The 23,509-nt window shown below is 34.9% G+C and overlaps 1 protein-coding gene and 2 long non-coding RNA genes across 4 annotated transcripts; 1 reads left to right on the forward strand and 2 right to left on the reverse strand.

Moving 5' to 3' along the window:
• Positions 1–5,344: 5,344 nt before the first annotated feature.
• On the reverse strand, positions 5,345–6,476 carry LOC110927679. The gene is made up of 3 exons (XR_002585818.1): positions 6,388–6,476; positions 6,189–6,285; positions 5,345–5,464 (listed from the first exon to the last, which is right to left on the reverse strand). It is a non-coding gene; the product is annotated as an uncharacterized LOC110927679 (long non-coding RNA).
• Positions 6,477–8,624: 2,148 nt separating this feature from the next.
• LOC110928999 (ethanolamine-phosphate cytidylyltransferase) lies at positions 8,625–14,731 on the forward strand. Its single transcript, XM_022172087.2, has 10 exons — positions 8,625–8,783; positions 9,726–10,124; positions 10,898–11,133; positions 11,233–11,396; positions 11,990–12,061; positions 12,703–12,770; positions 12,849–12,969; positions 13,259–13,324; positions 13,415–13,537; positions 14,457–14,731. The coding sequence occupies exons 2-10, from the start codon at positions 9,769–9,771 to the stop codon at positions 14,526–14,528; spliced, it is 1,278 nt and encodes a 425-aa protein (XP_022027779.1). The 5' UTR covers positions 8,625–8,783; positions 9,726–9,768; the 3' UTR covers positions 14,529–14,731.
• Positions 14,732–18,205: 3,474 nt separating this feature from the next.
• Positions 18,206–20,234, reverse strand: LOC110928998. Of its 2 annotated transcripts, none has more exons than XR_002586775.2 (4): positions 20,029–20,234; positions 19,474–19,735; positions 19,258–19,363; positions 18,206–18,556 (listed from the first exon to the last, which is right to left on the reverse strand). It is a non-coding gene; the product is annotated as an uncharacterized LOC110928998 (long non-coding RNA). The 2 variants fall into 2 exon arrangements; XR_002586776.2 differs by having other exon boundaries at positions 18,206–18,559.
• Positions 20,235–23,509: the final 3,275 nt, after the last annotated feature.

Consider the following 23,509-nt stretch of genomic DNA (forward strand, 5'->3'; position numbering starts at 1 on the left):
GTGTGTTTTTACTTTGGGAAAATTACTTTTTTAGTTTTTGTGTTTTAGTGGTTTTAACCACTTGAGTACAAAATCAAAATGTTTAACGTCCTGAGTCCATACAACCAAACCACTTTTCTTAACCATTTGAGTCCAAATTCTAATACCATCCACCAAGTCTGTTAACTACGAGGGTAATTTAGTTATTACACACAAAGTAAAAGTCTTATATGCACATGAGTACAAGGAATAAGTCTTTAATGCATAAAGTTTTAATATATAATATATATAAAAATAAATTACATATATATATATAGGGTCAGGATTTAGAGAAAACGATGAAAAGTGTGAGAACAGTGAGAACGCTTATGGATCGTCTGATCAAAACAATCTATGGATTAGATTGGCGGGTGGCATTTTCGTAAATAATACGAATTCTATTGAGTCGACGCACTTCATTAAGGGTAAAAAGGTCTTTACACTTCTATACCAAAAACACCAACTAATGAATAAAACGTCATTATAGACCAAAACGCATCCCTATATAAACAAAACATTCTCATACATAAGAACACATCTCCCCCAATCTGAAAACGCCATATTTCTACTATATAACATTCATCTTACAATGCCAAAAAATCCAAAACATCAAACACATCTACTCAAAAACGCCATATTTTACTATATACCAATCATCTTAGAAAACGCCAAAAAACGCCATATTTTACTATATACCAATCATCTTAGAAAACGCCAAATCTCTCAAATATCAAAAATTTCCAAAAAATGGACTTTTCTTTCGGATACACTATTTCCTCATAAAAAACGCCAAAAATCGTTTATTGTAGATTCAATATTGTTCTACACGAAGTTTCGGAAAATGCATTCTTTCTTGAGGTGCTGCGACTCAAATAACATTTTGCTGAATGAGATGGACAAAAATTCAAGAAAAAGATACAGGGGTCAGACTTATGTCAGTTTTTGTGTTTTGTTATTGATGAATATTATAATGGCAAGAATTAGACGAATGACACTGATGAGTGCTTTGAAGATACATATTCAAACAAAAAACTCATGTCATATTGCCTTTCCAAACGGCCAAAAAAACACAAGCATGACAAAGCCAAACCGCCAGTGAACATGTTTCAAAGAAGAAAGTGACTGACGACAGTGAAGATTTGAAAGATAAATTGTTTCTATTTTTATTTTTTTAATTTTCTTTTTCTGTTGTTTGTTATGTATTTTCCAACTTAAAATAAAAAATAACATTATATTAATAAAACGCCAAAAGTCTTAATTATTGAGAAACGCCATAATGAAGTAAAAACCAAAAACTCCCAACCTATAATAAAAGTAATTTAGAGAAGAATTATTAAAAGCTAAAAATGGAAACAAACGCCAAAAACTACTTAAAGCCATTAAAAACGCCAAACTTGGAAGATGGAATGTCTAAGACCATAAAAACTCATAAAAACCTGAACAAAACCAGTAAAAAATACACACTGTAACTGAAAAGACCGCTACTTTATTAATATCATTTATTATGAATAAAAATCCCGCTAAACTACGCGCCAAAAACATCCCATAAGAGAGACGTATCTGCACAATCAACTGATCACACCACCAAAAAAATAAACGCCATCTTTCCAACACTTTAAACGCCAAAAAAGATACTTAAAAAGCCACAGATGCGGAACGTCGTTTCTTCTTTATTGAGTATTGTTCTGCATGAAGTCTCACGGAATGGATTCTAATCTGAGGTGGGTATATCTATGAGCTTTTGCTGAATGAGATGGACAAAATTTCATGAAAAAAACGAAGAAAAAAAGACTTTTACCCCTTAATAAAAACGGGCATTATGTAGGAAAAAAGGATCTACATAAGGTATTCAAAAACAGGTTCAAAACGCCAAAAATGTTAAAGCAGAAGAGGCTGATGACAGTGAAGATTTGGAAAAGAAATTAGATTATAATTTTTTTTTCAGTTTCAATTGTTTGTTATCTAATTCTCTGATTTTATTATCTAATTCTCGACTAAAAGAAATTAATATAAAACGCCAAAAACAGCAAAATGACCGATAGTGTGAAAACTGGGAGAACGGATGCTAGCAAAGCACAATGTTGCTATAAAACGCCAAACAAGGTATTAATGAAAAATCAACACTAATTCACCGATGAAATTGAATGAAACACTAACTGCTAAACAGTAAAATGAAGAGACGGTAACATTATTACCAAACATTAATTAAATTAAATGCCAATACATGGATAACTGAATTTATTTATCTTTTCAAAACGTCATAATTGTCTGTCAAATTATAGACCAGTATCCTACTTTGATATAATAAACATCAAGAAAATTACTGATGTTTTACATCATAGACAGGCATCCTCATTTAAAAAAACAATAAAAACGCCAAAACATAATTAAAACGCCAAAAATATTAACTGTGATCCTGATCTACAAACAATAAAACGCGGCGTATTTATTAAACGCCAAAAAATGGAAACGGGATGTGACACGCGTTTAAAAAAAAGAAATATGAAAGGACAAAAAGCCCCTCCGCCCTTTTCTAGGCCGCGTGACACGTGTTAGGCCAGGAAGCGTTCTCACCGTTCTCACACTTTTAAGCGTTTTCTCCTGATCCCGTTTCTATATATATATATACATATATATATATATATACATATATATATATATACATATATATACATATATATATAATATAAACACACACACACGCACACCAGCACAGACACCTACACACATATTTTCTCTCTCATCTTTACACACCCTTTTCTCTCTATAAACACCATCGCACTACCACCATCTCCACCACTGCCCCACCGTCATCCCAACCAGAATCATAGTCCGGATCCAGAAACCATCAGATCTGATAGGCGGCGAAGGTGGCTAAGGGTCCGAAAGGACCTAGGTTAGTCGTTTGGCCAGAAGAGATTCCAATGGAGATGTTTAGATCTTGTTTTAGGGTCATTAGAAAATTATTGGGGTGATAGTGAGGCGGTTTCACGACTGAGGTTGGTCTGAAAGCTGAGAAAAGTTAAAATGGGAGTCTTGGGTGTGTGTGTTTGTTGTGTTTTGATGTGAATGAGGGTTGCCGGTGTGGAGTTGCAGGTAACGGGGTTAGAATAAGTCGCGTGATAAGTCCAGGGCGAAGTATCAGTTGGTGCACGTGGTGAGAACGCATCGTGGGTCGGATGAGAAAGCGTTTAGGTGTGTGTATTAGGAGCAGGACGATAACGGAAAGACTGTGTTTCGTTGTCGAAAGATTTGATGGCGATTGCTGGTGGTGCGATGAAGACTAATATCACAACGTTAGGTCCATTTGTGCTTCCAATTAGTGAACAACTTTTGTTCTTCTGCACGTTAATTGTAAAGAAGTTTTCAAGAATGATATTAAGCCTTACATACCGGACTTCAAACCGGCGTTTGATTATTTTTGTATACACGCTGGTGGTAGAGCTGTGATTTATGAGCTTGAGAAGAACTTACAGTTGTCTCCGATACATGTTGAGGCGTCGAGAATGACACTTCATAGGTTTGGGAACACGTCTTCGAGTTCGATTTGGTATGAGCTGGGTATATTGAAGGGAACGGGAGGGTAAGAAAGGGTCACAGGGTGTGGCAGCTTGCGTTCGGAAGTGGTTTTAAGTGCAACAGCGCGGTGGTGGTTGTGGCTGTGGCGGTGGTGGTGGTTTTGTTGAGAGAGAAAGATAAGTAAGAGAGAAAGATATTAGGGAGAGAGTGTGTGATGTATGTGGAATCTATACATAGTTTTAATAATAATAAATTGGTTTTTTTAAGTATGTGATAATAGTTTTAATAATAATAAATTGGTTTTTTTAAGTATAGGGATAATTTGCTCATTTAACAAAAGTTAACAGACAAATTCTAACAGTGTTAGAAATTTGGACTCAAATGGTTAAGAAAAGTGGTTGTAGGGACTCAGTGCGTTAAACATTTTAATTTTGAACTCAATTGGTTAAAACACTTAAAACACAGGACTCAAAAAGTAATTTTTCCTTTTACTTTTTAGAGAGGGAAAGAGATGAGTTTTTTTAATTTTATATATTTTTGTCTTATTTTTTTTGTTTTATTAAGAGTGAAAGAGAGAGTAGAGTCTATGTTTTTAGAGAGGGAGAGAGATGAGTTTTTTTAATTTTATATACTAGGTGGACACCCGCCCGAGGGGCGCGGGTAGATCGTAAACATTGAATGTAAGCCTACGTTTATATGTAAAATTTGATGTGAAATTATTTAATGAATTCATGTTCGCATTATACTTAAGAATACATTAATAATGTTTATATGTAAATCTAACTGAAGTACGAAAAAGCCACTACGGATTCTGTCATTCCCAACTTGTCGACTAATTAAGTTTAGACACAAGAGAAACATAACGAACCCACAAAACATGTTTACTAACACAAATATTCTTTGTTTATAAATCGGGTCCAAGCCTAAACCTTGTTTATTAAATGTGGTTCAAGCCCAACACATGTTTATTAAATCTGGTCCAAGGCCCATATGTTGAAACAATATTCATGTGTCTTTATTGATCAAATAAAACATTGTATCAAAATGACTTGTTTCCCAAATATCCTTTTAAAGTACCTTTAAATAACATGATTTGATATCATGATTGCCACTTAATCTTTACTTTGATAAGTCAAATTTAGAAGATATATATCAGTACCATAACAAAATCCAATATCGCTTCATACAAACAAAATGGTCTAATTAAGTTATAGACATACAGACTGAAAACATCAATGAGTAGCATAGTAAAGCATACGATAATATACATAAACAAAGGTACTTGTTCAAAACACAAACGTTAACCAACCAACAAAAGCTTAGTTCATATCAACCACCACTTAACTACGTATTATAGATATATAGGTTTTGCAGAAAGTGTATAAATGTATGTGAATTATTCTAACCGTTTCGATCTCAATAATGTCGTCAACATTCTTCTTCGGGTAATTTATCAGAAATTCTTTCTGGACAGAAAAAACAGTTTGAGATGACAATATCGATTGAGAAGAAGAACCACCAGCTTGGCCTTGTTGTACCAAAAGGCTATAAAATTAACTGTACAATCAATAAGAACTTCACATTATAATAGATAATATTCTGAAAATATTTAAACACATGAATATTGAATAAATACATCTTCCTGAGTTGTCTAACTTCATCGATTTCTGGATTAAAAAAGATACGTGTACCAAACTTATCATTCTGAACAGTGTATTTTTCTAAACATTTTTGATACAGAAAACCAACAATTAATTAGACTACAATAATAAAACAATCAATTATATTGACGAAATTACCATGCCATTCATTAATCTTTCCGTGCTGAATGACAGCCATTACAGACTCAGTCGGGTTTTTTATATCCAAGAAATCTTTGAACTGTTGGGCGTATTCATTCCACAATGTACAACCCACTATATTACCACTGAAGAAGAAAGAAAAACAGATGTAAACATGGCTGTTATTACAAAAAAAAAATTCACATAACTTCAAAATTAACTAAAGCTGAATTACAATAGCAAGTAATCTCCAACATACAATATCTTTTTAATATACCATGATAGTTGTAATAAATAAGAGAACCCTAACAGCAATTAATACATCTTCATACTTTAAGTGATATATGACAAATAGACAACAATCATTGATAATAAATACCAATCTTGTTACATATAAATACCAATTCTCTTACAAATCTCAAAAATACAAACAAAAGTGGATAATTGCTTATCTACTTTAAGTGATATATGATAAATAGACAACTTGTAATGATTTTGTAATTGTTGGAAAGTTATTGCAAGGAAGACAAATACATACAAATCATTTTTAATAAATGCAAATCATTTAAATCCAAAACATTTGCATTAATTTTGGATGAATGAACCTACATGATCTAAATAATACCAGTGAAATTAAAAATGAAAATGATTTTACAGAACATATATCTAATAACGCATACAAAAGAACAAAAATCTAAACAATATTCATGGTGAACAAACTTAAGAAACGAACTGAATCTATGTTCATACATGTTCACAAATATGTTCACATATGTTTTTATATCACAGAAATATGTTCACAAAAATCTAAACATCTACATTATCAAATAAATATGTTCACATATGTTTATATCACAGAAAAATACTTACTCCACATCTTGGAGTTCAAAGTTGATCCTTTTCCTTTCTTTAGGAGCTTTTCCATATATGTCCATATCACTACAGGAAAGGACAGTACCAGCAACATCTGTAATAAAATAAGGACGATCACTTCCCAACCAAAATACAGACCAAATTTAACAAATGTTTCGGGAAAGTTATAAAAACTGGAAGTAAACAAAATACATACCAACAGTCAAAAGGTCTTGGCATTCTCCTTTGTCAATAAGTGAATGTGAGATCAGCTTAAAACCGTATTCAACACCTTCCCAACCAACATCAGGTCTAACAGTTGTACAACGATAAAAGTTAATCTTATAAGCATGATTCACAACTTTGTATGGGTCCCAGTTTTCACCAACACCAAACCTGGACAAAACAACAACCGAATCTTCCTGAAGTTGGGAGTCAAAAAAAGATATCAAATGGCCCTTGATACCAGCCTGAATCTTACAACCCTGAAATGTAAGAAAAAAACCGTAACATCAAAATACATTACAAAGTTAAAAAACCTAATATCATAATGTACCCAAACCCTAACTCGAATAAATGAATCTTACAAAGATGATTTGTAGCCTGAATCTTTCAACCGAATCTTACAACACGGAACAATAGTCATGATTTGAAGCCTGGATCTTTCATCCCAGAATACATTACAAAGTTTTATTAAAAACATAATATCATAATGTACCCAAACCCTAACTCGAACAAATGAATCTTACAAAGATGATTTGTAGCCTGAATTATTGTTCCGAATGTTACAACCCAGAATACATTATGATTTGAATACTTTAATCTTTCAAAAGAGAATACACCACGGAACAATACTCATTTGTTTACATCCTTAGAACAACAAACAGAAATAAATACAAATATCTTCTCATACAAATCATTTTTAATAAATGAAAATCATTTAAATCCATTACAACCCTGAAATGTACAAAAAAAAACCGTAACATCAAAATACATTACAAAGTTAAAAAACCTAATATCATAATGTACCCAAACCCTAACTCGAATAAATGAATCTTACAAAGATGATTTGAAGCCTGAATCTTTCAACCGAATCTTACAACACGGAACAATAGTCATGATTTGAAGCCTGGATCTTTCATCCCAGAATACATCACGGAACAATAGTCATGGAAAAGAAAGTTAATAAGTATATACCTTCTCATCCAGCAAGATCAGATCCATCCGAAACATTTGGATCCATTTTCTGATGATTCGAGCCTTTAGGTTCCACATATCTTTCGACGGATTGAGATCATCGATGAAACTGAGAGAAAGAGTCGATCCAGAAGCTTCAAACATGTCCGATTTTGACATCCCCGTGTGTTATTGATGATGGAGATCGAGAAAGAAAAAAAGAAGAGAGTAAAGAAGAAGAAGAAGTTCCGGAATGCTTTGTACGAGAGATGAGAGATTTAGGTGAAGTGAGAGATTTTGAAGAGAAATGTGATGATGATATTCAGAATCATTAAATGCAATAACTTTTCCCCATGCAATTCAAATTTCCCCCCAAACTAGTTATTATTAATTAATTTCGAAAATTACAGACTAAATACAATATCTATTAATCTATTAACATTTTAATTGATATATTTATGACATCATTTTATTGATATATTTATGACATCATCAGATCCTATGTGACATGCCTCTATAATTGACAAGTACCCAAATTTACATCAGCATTACTTCTCCTTTTATAGATAAGTAGATTTTTGTCTTGTTTGTATTTTATTTTATTTTATTATAGATCTATTTATTAATTATAGGTAAAATGACAAAATTGTCCCTGACTTAATAAAGGTCTATGGATGAGGTTAAGTTAGTTGAACCAAAATGGCAATCATGAAACCTTTTAGAACCACAAATAAAAAATGAAACCTTTGACCTGCCCAAATCACCCAAACCACATGGACCATTTTAGCAATTCACTCTTAATCATAACCAAGATTAAGGATCCTGTTAACGTAATCATGTCAAACCAAAGACCAAGAATAATCTTTATAAGACCATGCGTAGTGGAAGATACCCCAGCCTTTGACGTTATGCGTCATGTGACAGTCCAGTCAGCAATAGGGTATTATGAGACGTTTTTCTAAAATGAGTGTAGTAGAGATGTACGCATTATGTTAAAAGGGGTGTAAATAATTAAATAAAAAAAACCAACAAGAAAAGCTACCGGACAAAAAAAAAAAGACTAAATGTGATTGGCCAACAAATTGAACAAGAAGCGTTCTTAAATCCACGTCTGGGACATTTATTTTTGAGAAAAACGCCCAAAGGGGTGGTTTTTGGACGTGGAGAGCGTTTTTGAAGGCAAAAAACGCCATAAACTGCACCCACTACGTGTACGTGTGGTCTAAATAAATTATTCTATTCTACTTTTCATAATATGTTATTCTTGATGTTGAAGATTTTCTTAGTCAGCAAGTTCTAATTTTAAAAGCTGCAAGGGGGAGAAGAACAAATTGATTCCTACCCTTTCCTATGCGGTATATAAAACACAACCCCTTGATGATCTAGCAGAAAAAAACAGAGGAGCCGCAAAAGGAGGCACGAATTCCAACACAAAAGGTAATAACTTTCCAGATTCAATCTGTCAAAACATCTTTATGATTCATGTACATCATTTTTCAAATCTAAATTTCTAGAATCTTGATTAAATTATATGTTGTTTGCGTTTCATGTTTTCAGATCCCAATTGGGTAGTTGTGTTTCTGATCTGTTTTGTGATTTTTGTATATATTTTGGTTTATTTTGCTAAATTTTCATGTGGGTTTGCAATATTGGTGATTATTGTCATTTGAATTGTTGCAAAGAAAGTTGATTTCTTGCTAATCTTTATGTGTTTGACTTCCTCTGTTAGTCAATCTGATATGTATTTACAATCTTCTGATTGATTATATCTTTCTGGGTATGAAAGTTGCTGCTAGAATTCGGTTTACAATTGAAATTTGAATGATTTTTATAACAAATTGTATGAAGTTGGATGTCACCAAATTAGAAATTAATTTTTTTTCCTTGTACATGAGGGATCTTTGGTTTTAAGAAGTCTTAAGGCGCGTGCATCACATGCGGCATCGATGTATAACCAAATAAGCTTTATTTACAACCAGTGGTGAAGCTTGAGATTTCCAACCGGGGGTCGAAAACGTATATACCCAAAAATTTCTATAAGACCGGGGGTCGAAAACCTATATACCAAAAATTTCTATACGAAAACTACGTACTCTCCACTACTGAGCGAAAAGTTCGGGGGGGGGGGGGTCCCGCCCTATAGAAGCTGCGCCACTGTTTACAACCAGAAGTTTCATATCTCTCGTCTGTTTTACATTTAAACCTCCCATAGACCATAGTTTTGACCCAAAACTACTTGAGGTGAGCCTTTATGCCGCTGATGCGTTTCCTTGACGCTTCACGTCTAAAATGCGCTTTTTTAAAGCAAAGAAGTACTATACTTTGGTTATGTATTCACTTATATTCTTGTGCAATTTGGTTAAATCTTTCTTGTTATAGGGTTTGTGTCTCCGGTTACGACATTGAAAGAGCATTATAAAACATGGAGTTTGAGAGCAATGATTCAAACTGGGACGGGGTATACTACTACCCACAACTATTTGGTGGTGTTATGCTAACAGCCGCAGTACTCGGTTTATCGACAAGTTATTTCGGTGGTACAATGGGGTTTCCCACATTACCGTATACGTTACCATACTTGAACAATCTTCAAAAGAAAAAAAGAGAAAAAAGAAAAGTTAGGGTTTATATGGATGGGTGTTTTGATCTTATGCATTATGGGCATGCTAATGCTTTGAGACAAGCTAAAGCTTTAGGCGATGAGTTGGTGGTTGGACTTGTAAGTGATGAAGAAATTGTATTGAATAAAGGCCCACCCGTTTTATCCATGGAAGAAAGGTACATTCCCCGCTTTTTGACGTTTATTTTTACCTTTTTGCCCCTGTATCGCAATCCCGACTTCGTTGGAATTTTAGATTTGATGTAATATAATTTGTCAATGGGGAAGGTCCCGTGTTTGTGAGTTTAGAGGGGTATGTAACACGGCGCTTGGATGCGTGTTATGGAAATGATGATGTGGTAATTAGAATCAAATATTAATCTATGATTAAAATGTGCGACGGAAAAAAGGTTTTGCATGCTTTCGTTATTTGTAGTTGTAAGAATAAATAACTTGATTAACTGTTTTGAAAATGCTGATTATTTAGGATAGGGTAAAATACACGAATATGGTCCCTGTGGTTTACCAAAATTTTGGATTTAGTCCCTAGCTTTCAAAAAGTACACAAATGGTCCTTGTGGTTTGTACTTTGTAAAGCATTTAGTCCCTAGCTTTTTCCAAAAGTACATGGATGGTCCCTGTGGTTTGCACTTTGTAACGCAACTTTGACATGCTAAAACCTTTAGATTTGTTGGCTGGGGACTGAATGCGTTACAAGGTGCAAACCACAGGGACCATCTGTGTACTTTTGGAAAGCTAGGGACCAAATCCAAAATTTTGGTAAACCACAAGGACAATCCATGTACTTTTTAGGATATTAATAACTAAAATGACGGAAAACGACATTTTTGTTTAAAAAGTAGAGACAAATTGTGAAAGAATTAGAACCTTCATTTGATTGTAGAAGTCACATAAAGATTTATAATCTAATGTTCTAAAATGTTTATTCTAGGCTGGCTCTCGTTAGCGGATTGAAGTGGGTGGATGAAGTTATTGCCGATGCACCGTATGCAATTACTGAAGATTTTATGAACCGTTTATTTAACGAGCATAAAATTGATTATATCATTCATGGTGACGATCCTTGCCTACTTCCTGATGGAAGTGACGCGTATGCCCTTGCAAAAAAGGTTGGTCGTTACAAGCAGATTAAGCGCACCGAGGGCGTCTCTAGCACCGACATTGTAGGTACTACAATTAATTTATAAACTTTTTAGTAAAATTTAATTGATTTATTTTTATAGTTTCACTATAAAATTAGTGTAATATCTTTGTTTTTTCATGCAGGAAGAATATTGGCTTTTATAGAGGATAAAAACGCATGTGACGGTTCACAGGAGTCATCTCGGAATGATGAACCTAATGGAATGAACAAAAGTGTTGAAAAATCTAAACATGCGTCTAATTTTCTGCCTACATCAAGAAGAATTGTGCAGTTTTCGAATGCCAAGGTACCATATTCCGTTCATCATACGAATAACAAGCTTGTTTGCTAGTACTTTCACGGTTTTACTTACATGTTGAAACGGGCCGGGTTGACAAGGGTGTAAACGAGCCGGGCCGTGCCCGAGCTCGACTAAGCTCGAGCTCGGCTCGTCATGTTTTTCTAAAGCTCGAGCTCGGCTCGCGAGTAAAACCCAAAGCTCGAGCTCGGCTCGAGCTATTTTGAAAACAACCTCAAATGAACTAAAAGCTCGGCTTGAGCTCGTTTCAATGTTATCATCATCATTATTATATTAAATATAAAAAATACAATTTTGTTTGGGCTCGTTTAAACGAGCTTTGTATTTCAGGCTAGAGCCCGGGCTCGGGCTCGTTAAAGCTCGGCTTGTTTGAGCTTTTAACCGAGCCGATAACGAGTAGCTCTCGAGCCTCTGGGCTTGTTTACACCCCTAGTTGACATAAAACACTTTCTGTTCAAAATTATGAGTTTTTCTTATAAATGATTAGTATCATCTTCTTTGCTATAGGATTATGTTTGAAGATATATTTGAAATTTCTGGTAGAAAACTGCTGTTTTAATGTATATGTTTCTACTCTTCAGGGGCCTGGGCCGAATGCTCGTGTGGTGTATATTGATGGAGCATTTGATTTGTTTCATGCCGGGCATGTTGAGGTACGTCTCTTATGTTACATTGGATATTCTTCTGTTGTTTGTCTTTGAAGTAAGTGTTGATTATTTGAACGTCAATGTATTGTGTTACCACTTTGTTATTTAATTGGATACCTTATAAGTTGCCCGAGATCCCGAATCAGTGAAGCATAGCGACTATGGGGCGCATTCAATACATAACCAATTACAAGTAAAGAACTGCGAGAACCGCGTACGCACTTATAGGTCGTGCTTGTTATATAAAGTGAGGTTACATAACCGTCTTATGTATCATAGTTACAACAATAGGTACACATGTTTATGCGTGTCATAGTTCACGTCCGTTTAGTGACATCACTTATTGTGGCCTCTAAAACCCTTGGGTGTCAGCCCAGTGGCCACCGACCCCCACTCTAATCTGGCTCGAGGACCCTGTGAGGTCACGGGTTCGAATCCTGGGTGAAACCAGGCTCTTCAGTTCCCCTCGAGTTGGTAGGGGGTTCGCCGCCAGGCAGCGTTGTCGGGTCGCTAGCTTGGGAAGTGGGATCACTTCCGCGGTCGGGGGTACCGTGCATCTACCATTTTTTTCTTATTATGGCCTCTAAGGGCCATTTTGACTAGCATTGATCGTAATTGTTAATTACCCATGGTTTGTGCGTACATAGATCTTGAAGAGCGCTCGACAACTAGGAGATTTTCTACTTGTGGGTATTTATACAGATCAAATTGTGAGGTAACTTCCTTCGACTGCATGTTAAGTTTCTCGTATTGGTATTATATAACTAGAAATAACTATCTTATGTTTATGTAGTGAACAAAGAGGGCCTCATTTCCCGCTTATGCATTTGCATGAACGCAGTCTTAGCGTTTTGGCGTGTCGGTATGTTGATGAGGTCATCATTGGTGCTCCTTGGGAGATCACTAAGGACATGGTACGTGACATCGGTTTTTATTTATTTATATATTTGATTCAAGTGATACGAACTACTTTTGTATTTAAAAATGCCATTTTTGGATATTTATATCTATTAATATGTTAAAAAATCAGAATGTTCCGAACAATTTAACTACAAAAGCACATCCAAACACTATATTCTACAATGGGTTTTATCTAGTTTTTGCTTGTTTAATATTACATTTCAAAAGGGTAGTTTTGTCATTTTCAAGGCCGTAGCTACTAATATCCTTGTCGTTGATTGCATAAATTCGTTGAAATGGCAGATTACGACTTTCAATATCTCATTGGTTGTGCATGGAACAGTTTGTGAAAGCAAGTCTTCAGTCAATGTAAGTATTTTTTGACACTTTCGGTTCTCACATATTTGATCAAATATGGAAGTGAAAACCCTAATTTGCCCTTGCTTTTGGTTTCTACAGGGCCAGGCAGATCCTTATTCAGTCCCGAAAAATATGGGCATTTTCAGAATGCTTGAGAGTCCGAAAGACATCACCACAACCTCTGTGGCTCAAAGAATAATAGCCAATCATGAAATCTATGAGGTATTTTTGAGTTTTAAATGCTTTTGTTTTACTAGTTGTATCATGTGCATATGCGCTACTGGTGTTCACAATCCGATTTTTAAGAAAATTGCTTTCGTTGTTTGAATCGCTATTTAAAAATAAAAAATTCATAATCATTAGTTTGTATTACATTTTGAAAAATGATAAAAGGTTCATGAATGCTATGAGTATCTCAATAATGGAACAAAAAAAAAAAAGAGTTAATTACTGTTTTCGTCCCTATGGTTTGTCAAAAATCACTATTTCAGTTCATTAGTTTAAAAATTGCGATTTCAGTCCCTGTGGTTTCACTTTCGTAACCATTTCAGTCGTCCCTGAAATGGTTACGAAAGTGAAACCACAGGGACTGAAATCGCAATTTTTAAACTAATGGACTAAAATAGTGATTTTTGACAAACCACAGGGACGAAAACAGTAATTAACTTATTTGCTAGCTTCATCCAAAAAAAACTTTTTTCGTACCATATTGCCCGTCACTTTTGGTATTTTTTGCCAGTTTCATCCAAACGTCTAACTTTTTTTGTCAAAATCATCCCTGAGATTTGGGATATTTTGCCATGTTCATCCAAAATCTAATAGAAAAAACAAAGCAAATTAGACGTTTGGATGAAAATAGCAAAAAAATTCAAAAATGAAGTACGAAAAAGTTGTTTTGTATGAAACTGGCAAACATACTCAAACCTCAGGGACGATTTTGACAATTTACTCAAAAAATAATCAAAACTGATTAATCTATTTCTTCAAACCTTTAACCGAACTGTTTAAACCTCAAACCGGCCAAACGGGTGTATTTGTTTCAGTTTGTTCGGTCGGCTTCAACTATTTATTAACACCCAAAATATTCAGTAAATGTGAAAATGATGAAATATGAAATTGATTTTATTATTTACTTGTGCAGAAAAGAAATGCAAAGAAGGAAGCTAGTGAGAAGAAGTTCTATGAAGAAAGAAAGTACATATCGGGAGATTAATTAATTATTTAATTAATTTGTTATCGTATACTACACATTAGTGACCTACATCTAGACAGAAGAATCATTTTTTATATGTTTTGTAGTTTTTATTTTTATAGAACCTCAACAAATTGAAACATGGATTTGAAATGTATGAGTTGTGTTTCTCTAAATAAATTTTGATATACAATGAGATGTAACATATTATTTTTCTTCAATTATTCTTTTTGTACATTGCATGGGTTGTGTTTCTCTAAATAAATTTTGATATACAATGAGATGTAACATTATTTTTCTTGAATTATTTTTTTTGTACATGGTTGTGACTAATCTTATGATTTTAGAATTTTAAAATTCATAAAATTTAGGTTTGTATATTTTCCAAAATTGCAAGTGACTATAGGGTGTGGTCATGACCATCATGACCACTATGACCCTCCATGTTAGTGTCATGTCACTCACTTTTAATCCATCATCCAAAACAAACCAATACCTTAAGGGTGTGGTCATGACCCAACCATTATCCCCTTGTTTATTTTAATTTATCTTTGTTTAAAGAAAAAGAAAATAGTTTCTTGAAAAATGGAAAGGAGTACCATGGTTTAATCCATGCAAACCATGATGGATCATGCAACGGGTGATGTAGCCTTCCATTCATGTTCCTACGTGACGAATCATGTCCCAACTATAACCTCTACACCCTTTAGCCTTATTGACGGTAAATGTTTTGCTTATCTTATAGGGGCACAACACTTTAAGACGGAACATCAAGACTATAAATTTTCATTCGTGAGAACACTATAATGATGTGAATTTATAACAAGACACCTAAACAAAACACAAATCTAACACGCAAGTTTAGATGAGTTCGGGTTTATTTTATGTCAAACCCTCGCTAAAATGATTGAGCTTAGGTTAGTTTGGCGAATTTACAGGTTAACCCAATTTATTTAAAAAAGAGTAAAGTGCAATTTGCCACCTTGTGGTTTGGACCAGATTGTCCGATGAAACCCTATCTTCCACTTTTTGTCAGATGAAACCCTCAGGTGGGTAATTCATCACACTCTGCCACAGACTATTAGTCAACCTATTATTACTTTTAGGGGTATAAAAGTCATTTCATCGATGAATCTTATGGACCACATCTTAGGAGCACCCTTATCTTCTCCCCTTCACATTTTGACACCCCAAATTACTCACACACTCATCATCTTCCTCTCACTGTGTTCACACACCGCCGCTGAATTAATAGAGTTCAATGTGCAAATGGAGAATGATTCGATCATAGATATGATTCCCCAACCTCTATTTCACTTTCTTAGTACTGAAATCATATCGTTCACACACCTGATTAAGCTCTGTTTCACTTTCCTTGTACAATGTAGCCGGATTGCAGATGTCGGAGACCCAGAACCACCACACAATGGTTCGGGTCACAGTTTTTTTGAGGTGGTTGAACGATTTCACGTTCAACCTTTGTGTCGTCTTCCAGTGGCGGACCCAGGAATTTTTTCATGGGGGTGCGGAACATTTTTAAAAATTTTAGGCCCCAATGTATATAAAGTAAAAAAATTGGTTCGTATCGGGTCGGTTCGAGTCGGTCGGGTCATGTAAAACAAAAGAACATCAAACTAAATGGTTGATATGGTCCTCTTAGTAGATATGCCCTTCTAATCTCATCTCGTTGATTCACGTTATATGATTCAATCGGCTTGCGATTATAAGGATCCAAAAGAAGAGTATCCACATCAACGAATTCAGAAGATGTATCAACTTTTCTCTTGAGAAATCGCGTCATAACGTCCCTACTCATGGTTCCTATTGGCTATTACAAACAAATTGATCTATAAGTTCATGGCTCCATAAGATATTACATAATGTATCAAGTATTCAAACACTAGAAATCATAATGTGAATTACACTAAAAATCATCCAAACATCATATACACCATTAAAAAAAAAAACCCAAACATCAGGTCAGATCATATATAACCCACCATAAAAAAGACAAAATATCATCATCATCACTAACAAAATATAAATATATAACCCACCACAAAATAAAATATCATCACTAACAAGAAGCACATGTCTTCTGCCATAAAAAATCACTTCCGGTGGCTACCGGTTCCGTCCCACCCCACCAAAAATCAACAAAAAATATCAAAGAAAATTACCCGTGTTCGATTAGCGATGGTATGATGGATGATTACGGTGGTATGCGGCTGCTATTGTCGCTGATGTTCTGATTGCTGGCGTGCGTGCAGGGATGATAGAGAGCGGGAGAGAATATGTGAGGGTTTTGGGCTTGTTTATTTTATTTTAGTTTGAAATATTGTTGATTTGTTGGGTTTCTTTATTGGGCTAAGACTTAGTAGTGGGCTAGTTAAAGGTATTGGGTAATTGAGTTTAGTTATTTAGGTATTAAAAGTTATATAATTTAGGTAGTGTTTTTAAAAAAAATAAGAGTTTACTAAAAAAATTTTAAAATATAAATTGATAACATTTTTTACCTAAGAGATGCGGACAAAAAATTCCAAGGGGTGCGGACGGAAAATTCCAAGGGGTGCGGACGAAAAATTTCAAGGGGTGCGGACGGGATTTTCGACGAAACTTAGCACTAAATTTTTTTTTCCCGGGGGTGCGCCCACCCACCTTGGGCAACCCTTAAGTCCGCCCCTGTCGTCTTCCCACCATCACCACCGCAATGCCATCACCACCAGATCACAACCATCACCACCGTCGTCACCACATCGTCACCACCGCAATCCCATCATCACCACCATCCCCGGTACTCTCACCACCACCATCAGAGAACCGCCTTCATCAAGACTAAAGTGGTTCTGTTCTTTTGATTATGGTTAAGTATTAGGTACTAAGGTTTGATATGTATAATTTTTGCAACATTAGATTTGGTACTATGTGGTTTGGTTAACTATTCATATGTATAATTATACAAGTAAGTATGTTTCATCATATCTTTCTATAATCAAGGTTTGATATGCATGTGGATGTGTATTTGTTCATGACTAGCCATTTACCCGCGCGATGCGGCGGGAGTGACGATTTACAATAGGATACTCGTTTACTGTAGTTTAATCAGTCGTCTCGTGATATATTGTATAGTACTTAAGTACATTCATCTTTTTTAAAGGCCTACGAACGCAAGTTATTAAATAAAATCAATTTAAACAAATTAAAACTTGGTTAAACCGCATATTATTAATAAAAATAATAATAAAGTAAGATGACCAATTAAAGTGAACTATTTAGTGTTAAGACAAAAAAAAACTTGCAAATGTAAAATAAGAGAAATGACAAGTTACTTATTAGCGTCAAGAAACCAAAAAAGCGAGAAATTGTCAAACTGGGTGCATATAACCTAAATAAAAGGTCTAACCTAGAAATTAGTAACTACAATGGCACTCAACATGCATTTAACCTCAAGAAAACAAAAAAGAGAAATAGTCAAATTGGGTACTGAGACGGGTCAAATTGACCCATGAACACTCTTTTACTGCAAATTTTAAGGCTAATGAAAACTATATCACAGTACTATCATTTTAACTTGTTTAAGTTTTTATAAGATATCAGTCTAGGAGGTACTTGAGTTTCTGGCCGAGACGGGATTCGACGCGAACCGTTTCATGTAGATAAAAAATTTAAGTATTTTTAAAACAATAAAAGGTTTTACATAGTTAAATTATTCATCAACTTTCAATTCAATGACCATAAAAACATCATTAAAAACAAAATAAATTGGAACTTAATGTAAAATATACTTAAAAGCATAAATAAGTCCATTTCAACTCTCAGCTCTATAGTACTTGGTGAACTCATTGCATCTTATACAGGTCTTACAAACCTCATCATCATCTGCATCCTCTAAATCCTATTCATTTTTTCATATATGCCATACCCTCTCCAGCTTGCCTGACCCATAGATGCTTCTTGCCTTTATAGTGCACACGCAGATGTGCAGCGCTCATGCAATACACATCATAAAGGCTTCAATGAAATCTGCGACTGATAGCAGCTCCACCCACCTGCTGAACAATTTTTGGCAGTAAAAAACTGACAAACATAATCAAGGAATATACCAACATAACTATTTTTTTCCCAACATTCAATTTGGTCGCTTTCTTCGGTTCGGTTTTGATTTTTTCAGTTTTTTGTTTCGTTTTGGCCGGTTTCGATTCGGTTTTTTGTTTTGTTTTGATTGGTTTTTCCGGACGGGTTTCGATCTTTTCAGTTTTTTTGTTTCGTTTTGGTTCAGTTTTCGGTTTTTTGTTTCGTTTTTGTTGCTTTTTTCGTTTGATTTTTTTCAGTTTTTTTGTTTCATTTCGGTTCAGTTTCGGGTTTTTTTGTTTCGTTTTGGTCGCTTTTTTCTTTGATTTTTCAGTTTTTTTTTTCGTTTTGGTCGGTTTCGGTTCAGTTTCAGTTTTTTTGTTTCATTTTGGTCGGTTTCGTTTTTGTTGTTGTTGATTCTGAATTCTGTTACCAGACTACGCATCCATTTGATTATCTTAATTTGATTTCTGTATACACATTACGAAAACAAATTCTACTTCTTTGAAACGAACTCGTTCTGACCCAACCCAAAACAACCCTTTTTTAATTTGACCCAATTTGACCCTAACCTGTTCTGACCCATGACCCGTTCTGACCCGACCCAACCCGTTTGTCAGTCCTTGCACCAATACAGAAGTCCATAAATTGCCATCTGAGAACTGAAATAAAAACATACCTCGGCCAGTTCAGTTAAGAAAAGTCATTACAATCATGGTGGCTCTGAATCTTCCTCTTCCTCTTGCCCATTTACCACGTCTCCCCGCCCATGAACTTCGTGATCCCTTTGCATCAGCAAAAAAAGTCAATACATAAAAGTTAAATTACTATATAGTTCCTTATGACACGTGACACAACCGGTTGCACGAACGATAAAAGTGAGTAAAGTGTGTACCCTACGGTGAAGATGAAATGGCCGAATGTGGCGAGGAAGAGCCTGGACTGTAGATCTGGATGAACGAAGTAAACCGTTTCGAGATTCTGTTTGACGGTGACCGGAATCGAATCGTAAACTGACTGGAGAAAGGATATTCCGGAAAAATTCTCGCTCTTACAAACTTCGGTGTGGATGTAAACCACCGCAAAAGGTCTTTTGAGTTTCGGAAATATCTTCTTCTCCAGATATTGATTCAACACATCCAAACTTAGCTCCTTAGCTGCAACAGATCATGTAATTATAATTTATAAGTTGATTGATTCAATTTCAATTGTTAATCAAACGTAAATACATGAAGATCCAGAAATCATATATGTTATTAATCGTCTGATTCAACTTCAATCAAACGTAAACGCGTGAAAATCAACAGATCATGTAACTATAATTATAAACCGCTTGATTCATCTTCAATTATCAATGTAATGTAAACATATGAAAATCAAAAGAATGTAAGGAAAGATGTTATACAATGATACTACAGAGTTTGCAACTGAAAGCAGATTATATGCATACCTTTTGCTTTGGTATTGTTGATGCAATCTTAGAGGATTTGACTTGCTGCAACGCTATCTCAACCGCTTTACTCCCACCAACAAAATTTGGGTGCGAGGTGTTTATGTAGTCCATCTGTAATATATTATATAAAAGTAACCATCAAAACAAACGATGACCCTTGGAGCAACGGGTAATTTTACACCTTTGTAATAGGTAGGGCTGTAAACGAACCGAACATGTATTATTATGCAACTTTTGATGTGTTTTTATTATTAAAGTTTGTATAAGGTATTACAACTAATTATACACAGTCAACACATAACTTACCATCTCCATCATGGTTCCTAGCTACATCAAAAAAAAAAAAAAAAAAAAAATAATAATAATAATAATAATAATAATAATAATAATAATAATAATAATAATCCTTAGATGTGGATTAAGGATCATGTCAAATTTATTTTCTACCCTCGTTATTAATCCTTAGATGTGAATTAGTGAAACTGTTATACGTGCCATAGATTTAGATTCCTTCAACTCATTGTCATATTTTCTTGATATTACTGGTCATGGTTCATTATAGAATTTTTTTAATTCTTGTTTAATTAGGGAAATGCATGTAACAATTTTGAAGGTCAGCACACAACCTCTGGTCATTCGATAGATAATATTGGCATCAATGAGTTCTTTATCAAGCTCCTGAATGCACCACTCGTCTAGCAATCACATTGTACGAACTGTGCACCCGCAAACATAAGTATATGAAGCTTGATAAATAACGCATTGGTGACAATATTATCTTTTGTGGTGCATATATGTGGTTCCATTGATATCCTTCTTGAAAAATAAGGACTAATATGATGCTCCAATATTTGAAAGAAACATTTATGCCAAACAGACGTAATTACATGAAAACAACCCACAAATTTTGGTTATATGTGTCACGTTTCATTTATTGGAGTCATCTACCTTTTAGTTTTTCCGCCCATGTTTCCTACTTATCTCTTTTTAACGAGAAATTTGGATCACTGACGGATCACTGTAGTATCATCGTGACACCAACGGAACCACCGGGTCATATCCATCTCCATTAGGCTATAATGCCTATACACAAATTCAGAAGAAAACCCAATAAATCTGGGAAAACCCCCTTGTAGGAATCGAACCCAGGACCTAGGGCTGGCATATCGTGTATACCTGTATACGATAATACACGAACACGATAATACATGATACACGAAATCCCCTACACGAACACGACACGATAAGGTTTCGTGTCCAGTTTTCCATACACGAACACGAAATATTTTTTAATAGGTATACACGATAATTACATGTTGAATGTTTCAATAATTACATATCTAGGAACCTGTTTAGTGAAACAAAAGTTGCCAAAAGTTCACAACAGACTTAAATAATGCATAAACGCATAATCCATAACAAGTTTGAAACAAAATCCATAAATGACAAATCACAAAAGGTTTAAATAATTCATAACATCCATTCAAAACATTTGTAAAGTTCATTGGAATGGGAACGGTATGAGTTAGAGGAACTAGAAAAAATAAGTGATAAAATCAGGTTTTCAAATCACATAGTCACACTAAATTATATTTTTATCATATTAAAATTGTTAACATGTACTAAACTAAAGAGGTAAACATGTATTATACCTGTTTAGACACGAAAATTAATAGGTATTTTCGTGTCTACCTATTTAGTACCTGTTACTTGTTAAGGCCATACACGATACCTGTTAACTTCGTGTAGGTTCGTGTCGTATATTCGTGTACTTGTCTAAAATTGTCGGCCCTACCAGGACCTCATGGTCCCTAAACTTTATTCCACCCCAAAGATATCACTAGGCTATCATGCCATAGACTCCTACTTATCTTATTAATTAAATAAATAATAAATTAATATTAAATTTTTATCACCTCCTCTTTCTTAGATTTCAAATCTTTTTTTAAAAGATATTACAACTAAGGCTAGAGGGTATAGAGAGCCCCATCCTCATGAGGATGGGCCGCCACGTAGGCGTCACATCATCATCCTATGGAGGATGGGCCTTCTTGCATTTTGAGTGGGGGTGGAAGATGGGCCTATCCTACCTAATTATTTTATAATTTTCTAACTTTTTTTGTTTACTTAATAAAAACTTCATAAAAATTAAAAAAACAACATAAAACAACATAATTAAATTCATTTCATAACATAAAAAAATTACATTTCCTAAAAATTAAAATTACTAATCCTAGTAACGGTAAACATAAAAACGAAAAAAAAATAACGATACGATTAAAAAAGTAAACAATCTACGACGTCCATTTTTTCTTAACCTCCTCTTTCATCCTCCGATAAACCTCGCATTCATCCTCCGGAACCGAGTCGAGATCCAACCTCATAATCCTAAAATCCTCCGCTCAAGCATAGTCGGCCGACACGGTTTTCTTGTGACTATATTTTTCGGCCGGAAGCTCTTTGAACGAACGAAATTCGGTTATCAACTCGTCCATTTTCGAAGCCGCCCCCTCCACTCGAGCCGCCCCCTTTTCGCTTTTCGGCCACCTCTTTTTTTTATTTGTCCCTTCCGGGGGGACGTTCCGACTCGTGAACGGGCAACACATCCTCGTCATATATCGGGTCGTCGTTTATGTCGATTTGACAACGAGCGGTGGAGCCTCCCGCACTACAACTTCCGGACTCGGAAGTTTTACTCCGTTTGGCGGTTGCGACCTCATTTGGAACCGACTTCCATTTGTTTTCTTTCTTTAAAACGTTCCATGCTCGGAGGTGTGGGAAAGGCGTTGAATTTTTAGAATCCCATTTAGCCGACGCAAGGTTAAGAATGTCATCGTCGTTACTCCAACTAGGAGGATTAGTGTAAATTTGGTTATAATACCCGCAAAATTCATTGATAGTCTTGTTCATTTTACGCCACTTGCCCGAGACGAAATCGATATCACGCATCGGGCCTTGCCCCATAATTGTGGCAACTGTCACTTTTCCGTACATTCCGTACAATAATTAGACAGTAATATGTGCTTTAATGACTGTGCATGATCTAGTTTATAAGACGAATGAATTTCTGATTACTATTATATACATACAATGACATTTCATGTTGCAAGACTTTTATCATTACTACATGCAACACGATATAGTTCTATTAATGCACAGAACAGAATTGGCACCATTATCAGACAAACTAGAAGCACTGACGAGAGTTCAGTACTTAGACAAACATGATGTTAAGACACAAAATAAGCCCAGGACCAAGTGTTGCACTAGTATAGTGTGTAGGAAAGTAGGGGTTACAAAACTGTCTTCCTAGTGATGACATAGGTGCCGGAAAGTGCCAAGAAACACACTAAAACTGCAGAATTCTGCAGTAAATAAGCAAATTCAGCAATTTTCAGGAATTTAACATCTAAAAATAATGCAGAAAAGTGGCTTAACGGTCCAGAATAGTTTCCTAAGTGTCGGGAATCGAAACTGT

The sequence above is a fragment of the Helianthus annuus genome, chromosome 3 (assembly GCF_002127325.2).
Source record: "Helianthus annuus cultivar XRQ/B chromosome 3, HanXRQr2.0-SUNRISE, whole genome shotgun sequence".
NCBI classification, from domain to species: Eukaryota; Viridiplantae; Streptophyta; class Magnoliopsida; order Asterales; family Asteraceae; genus Helianthus; species Helianthus annuus.

What these genes read in the sequence shown, in the direction of transcription:
- LOC110928999 (XM_022172087.2), top strand. Translation starts at nt 9,769, where the DNA reads ATGGAGTTTGAGAGCAATGATTCAAACTGGGACGGGGTATACTACTAC. An exon ending in TGCAGTTTTCGAATGCCAAG is followed by an intron (nt 11,397 to 11,989) that starts GTACCATATTCC and finishes TCTACTCTTCAG; the next exon opens with GGGCCTGGGCCGAATGCTCG. An exon ending in GGGAGATCACTAAGGACATG is followed by an intron (nt 12,970 to 13,258) that starts GTACGTGACATC and finishes TTGAAATGGCAG; the next exon opens with ATTACGACTTTCAATATCTC.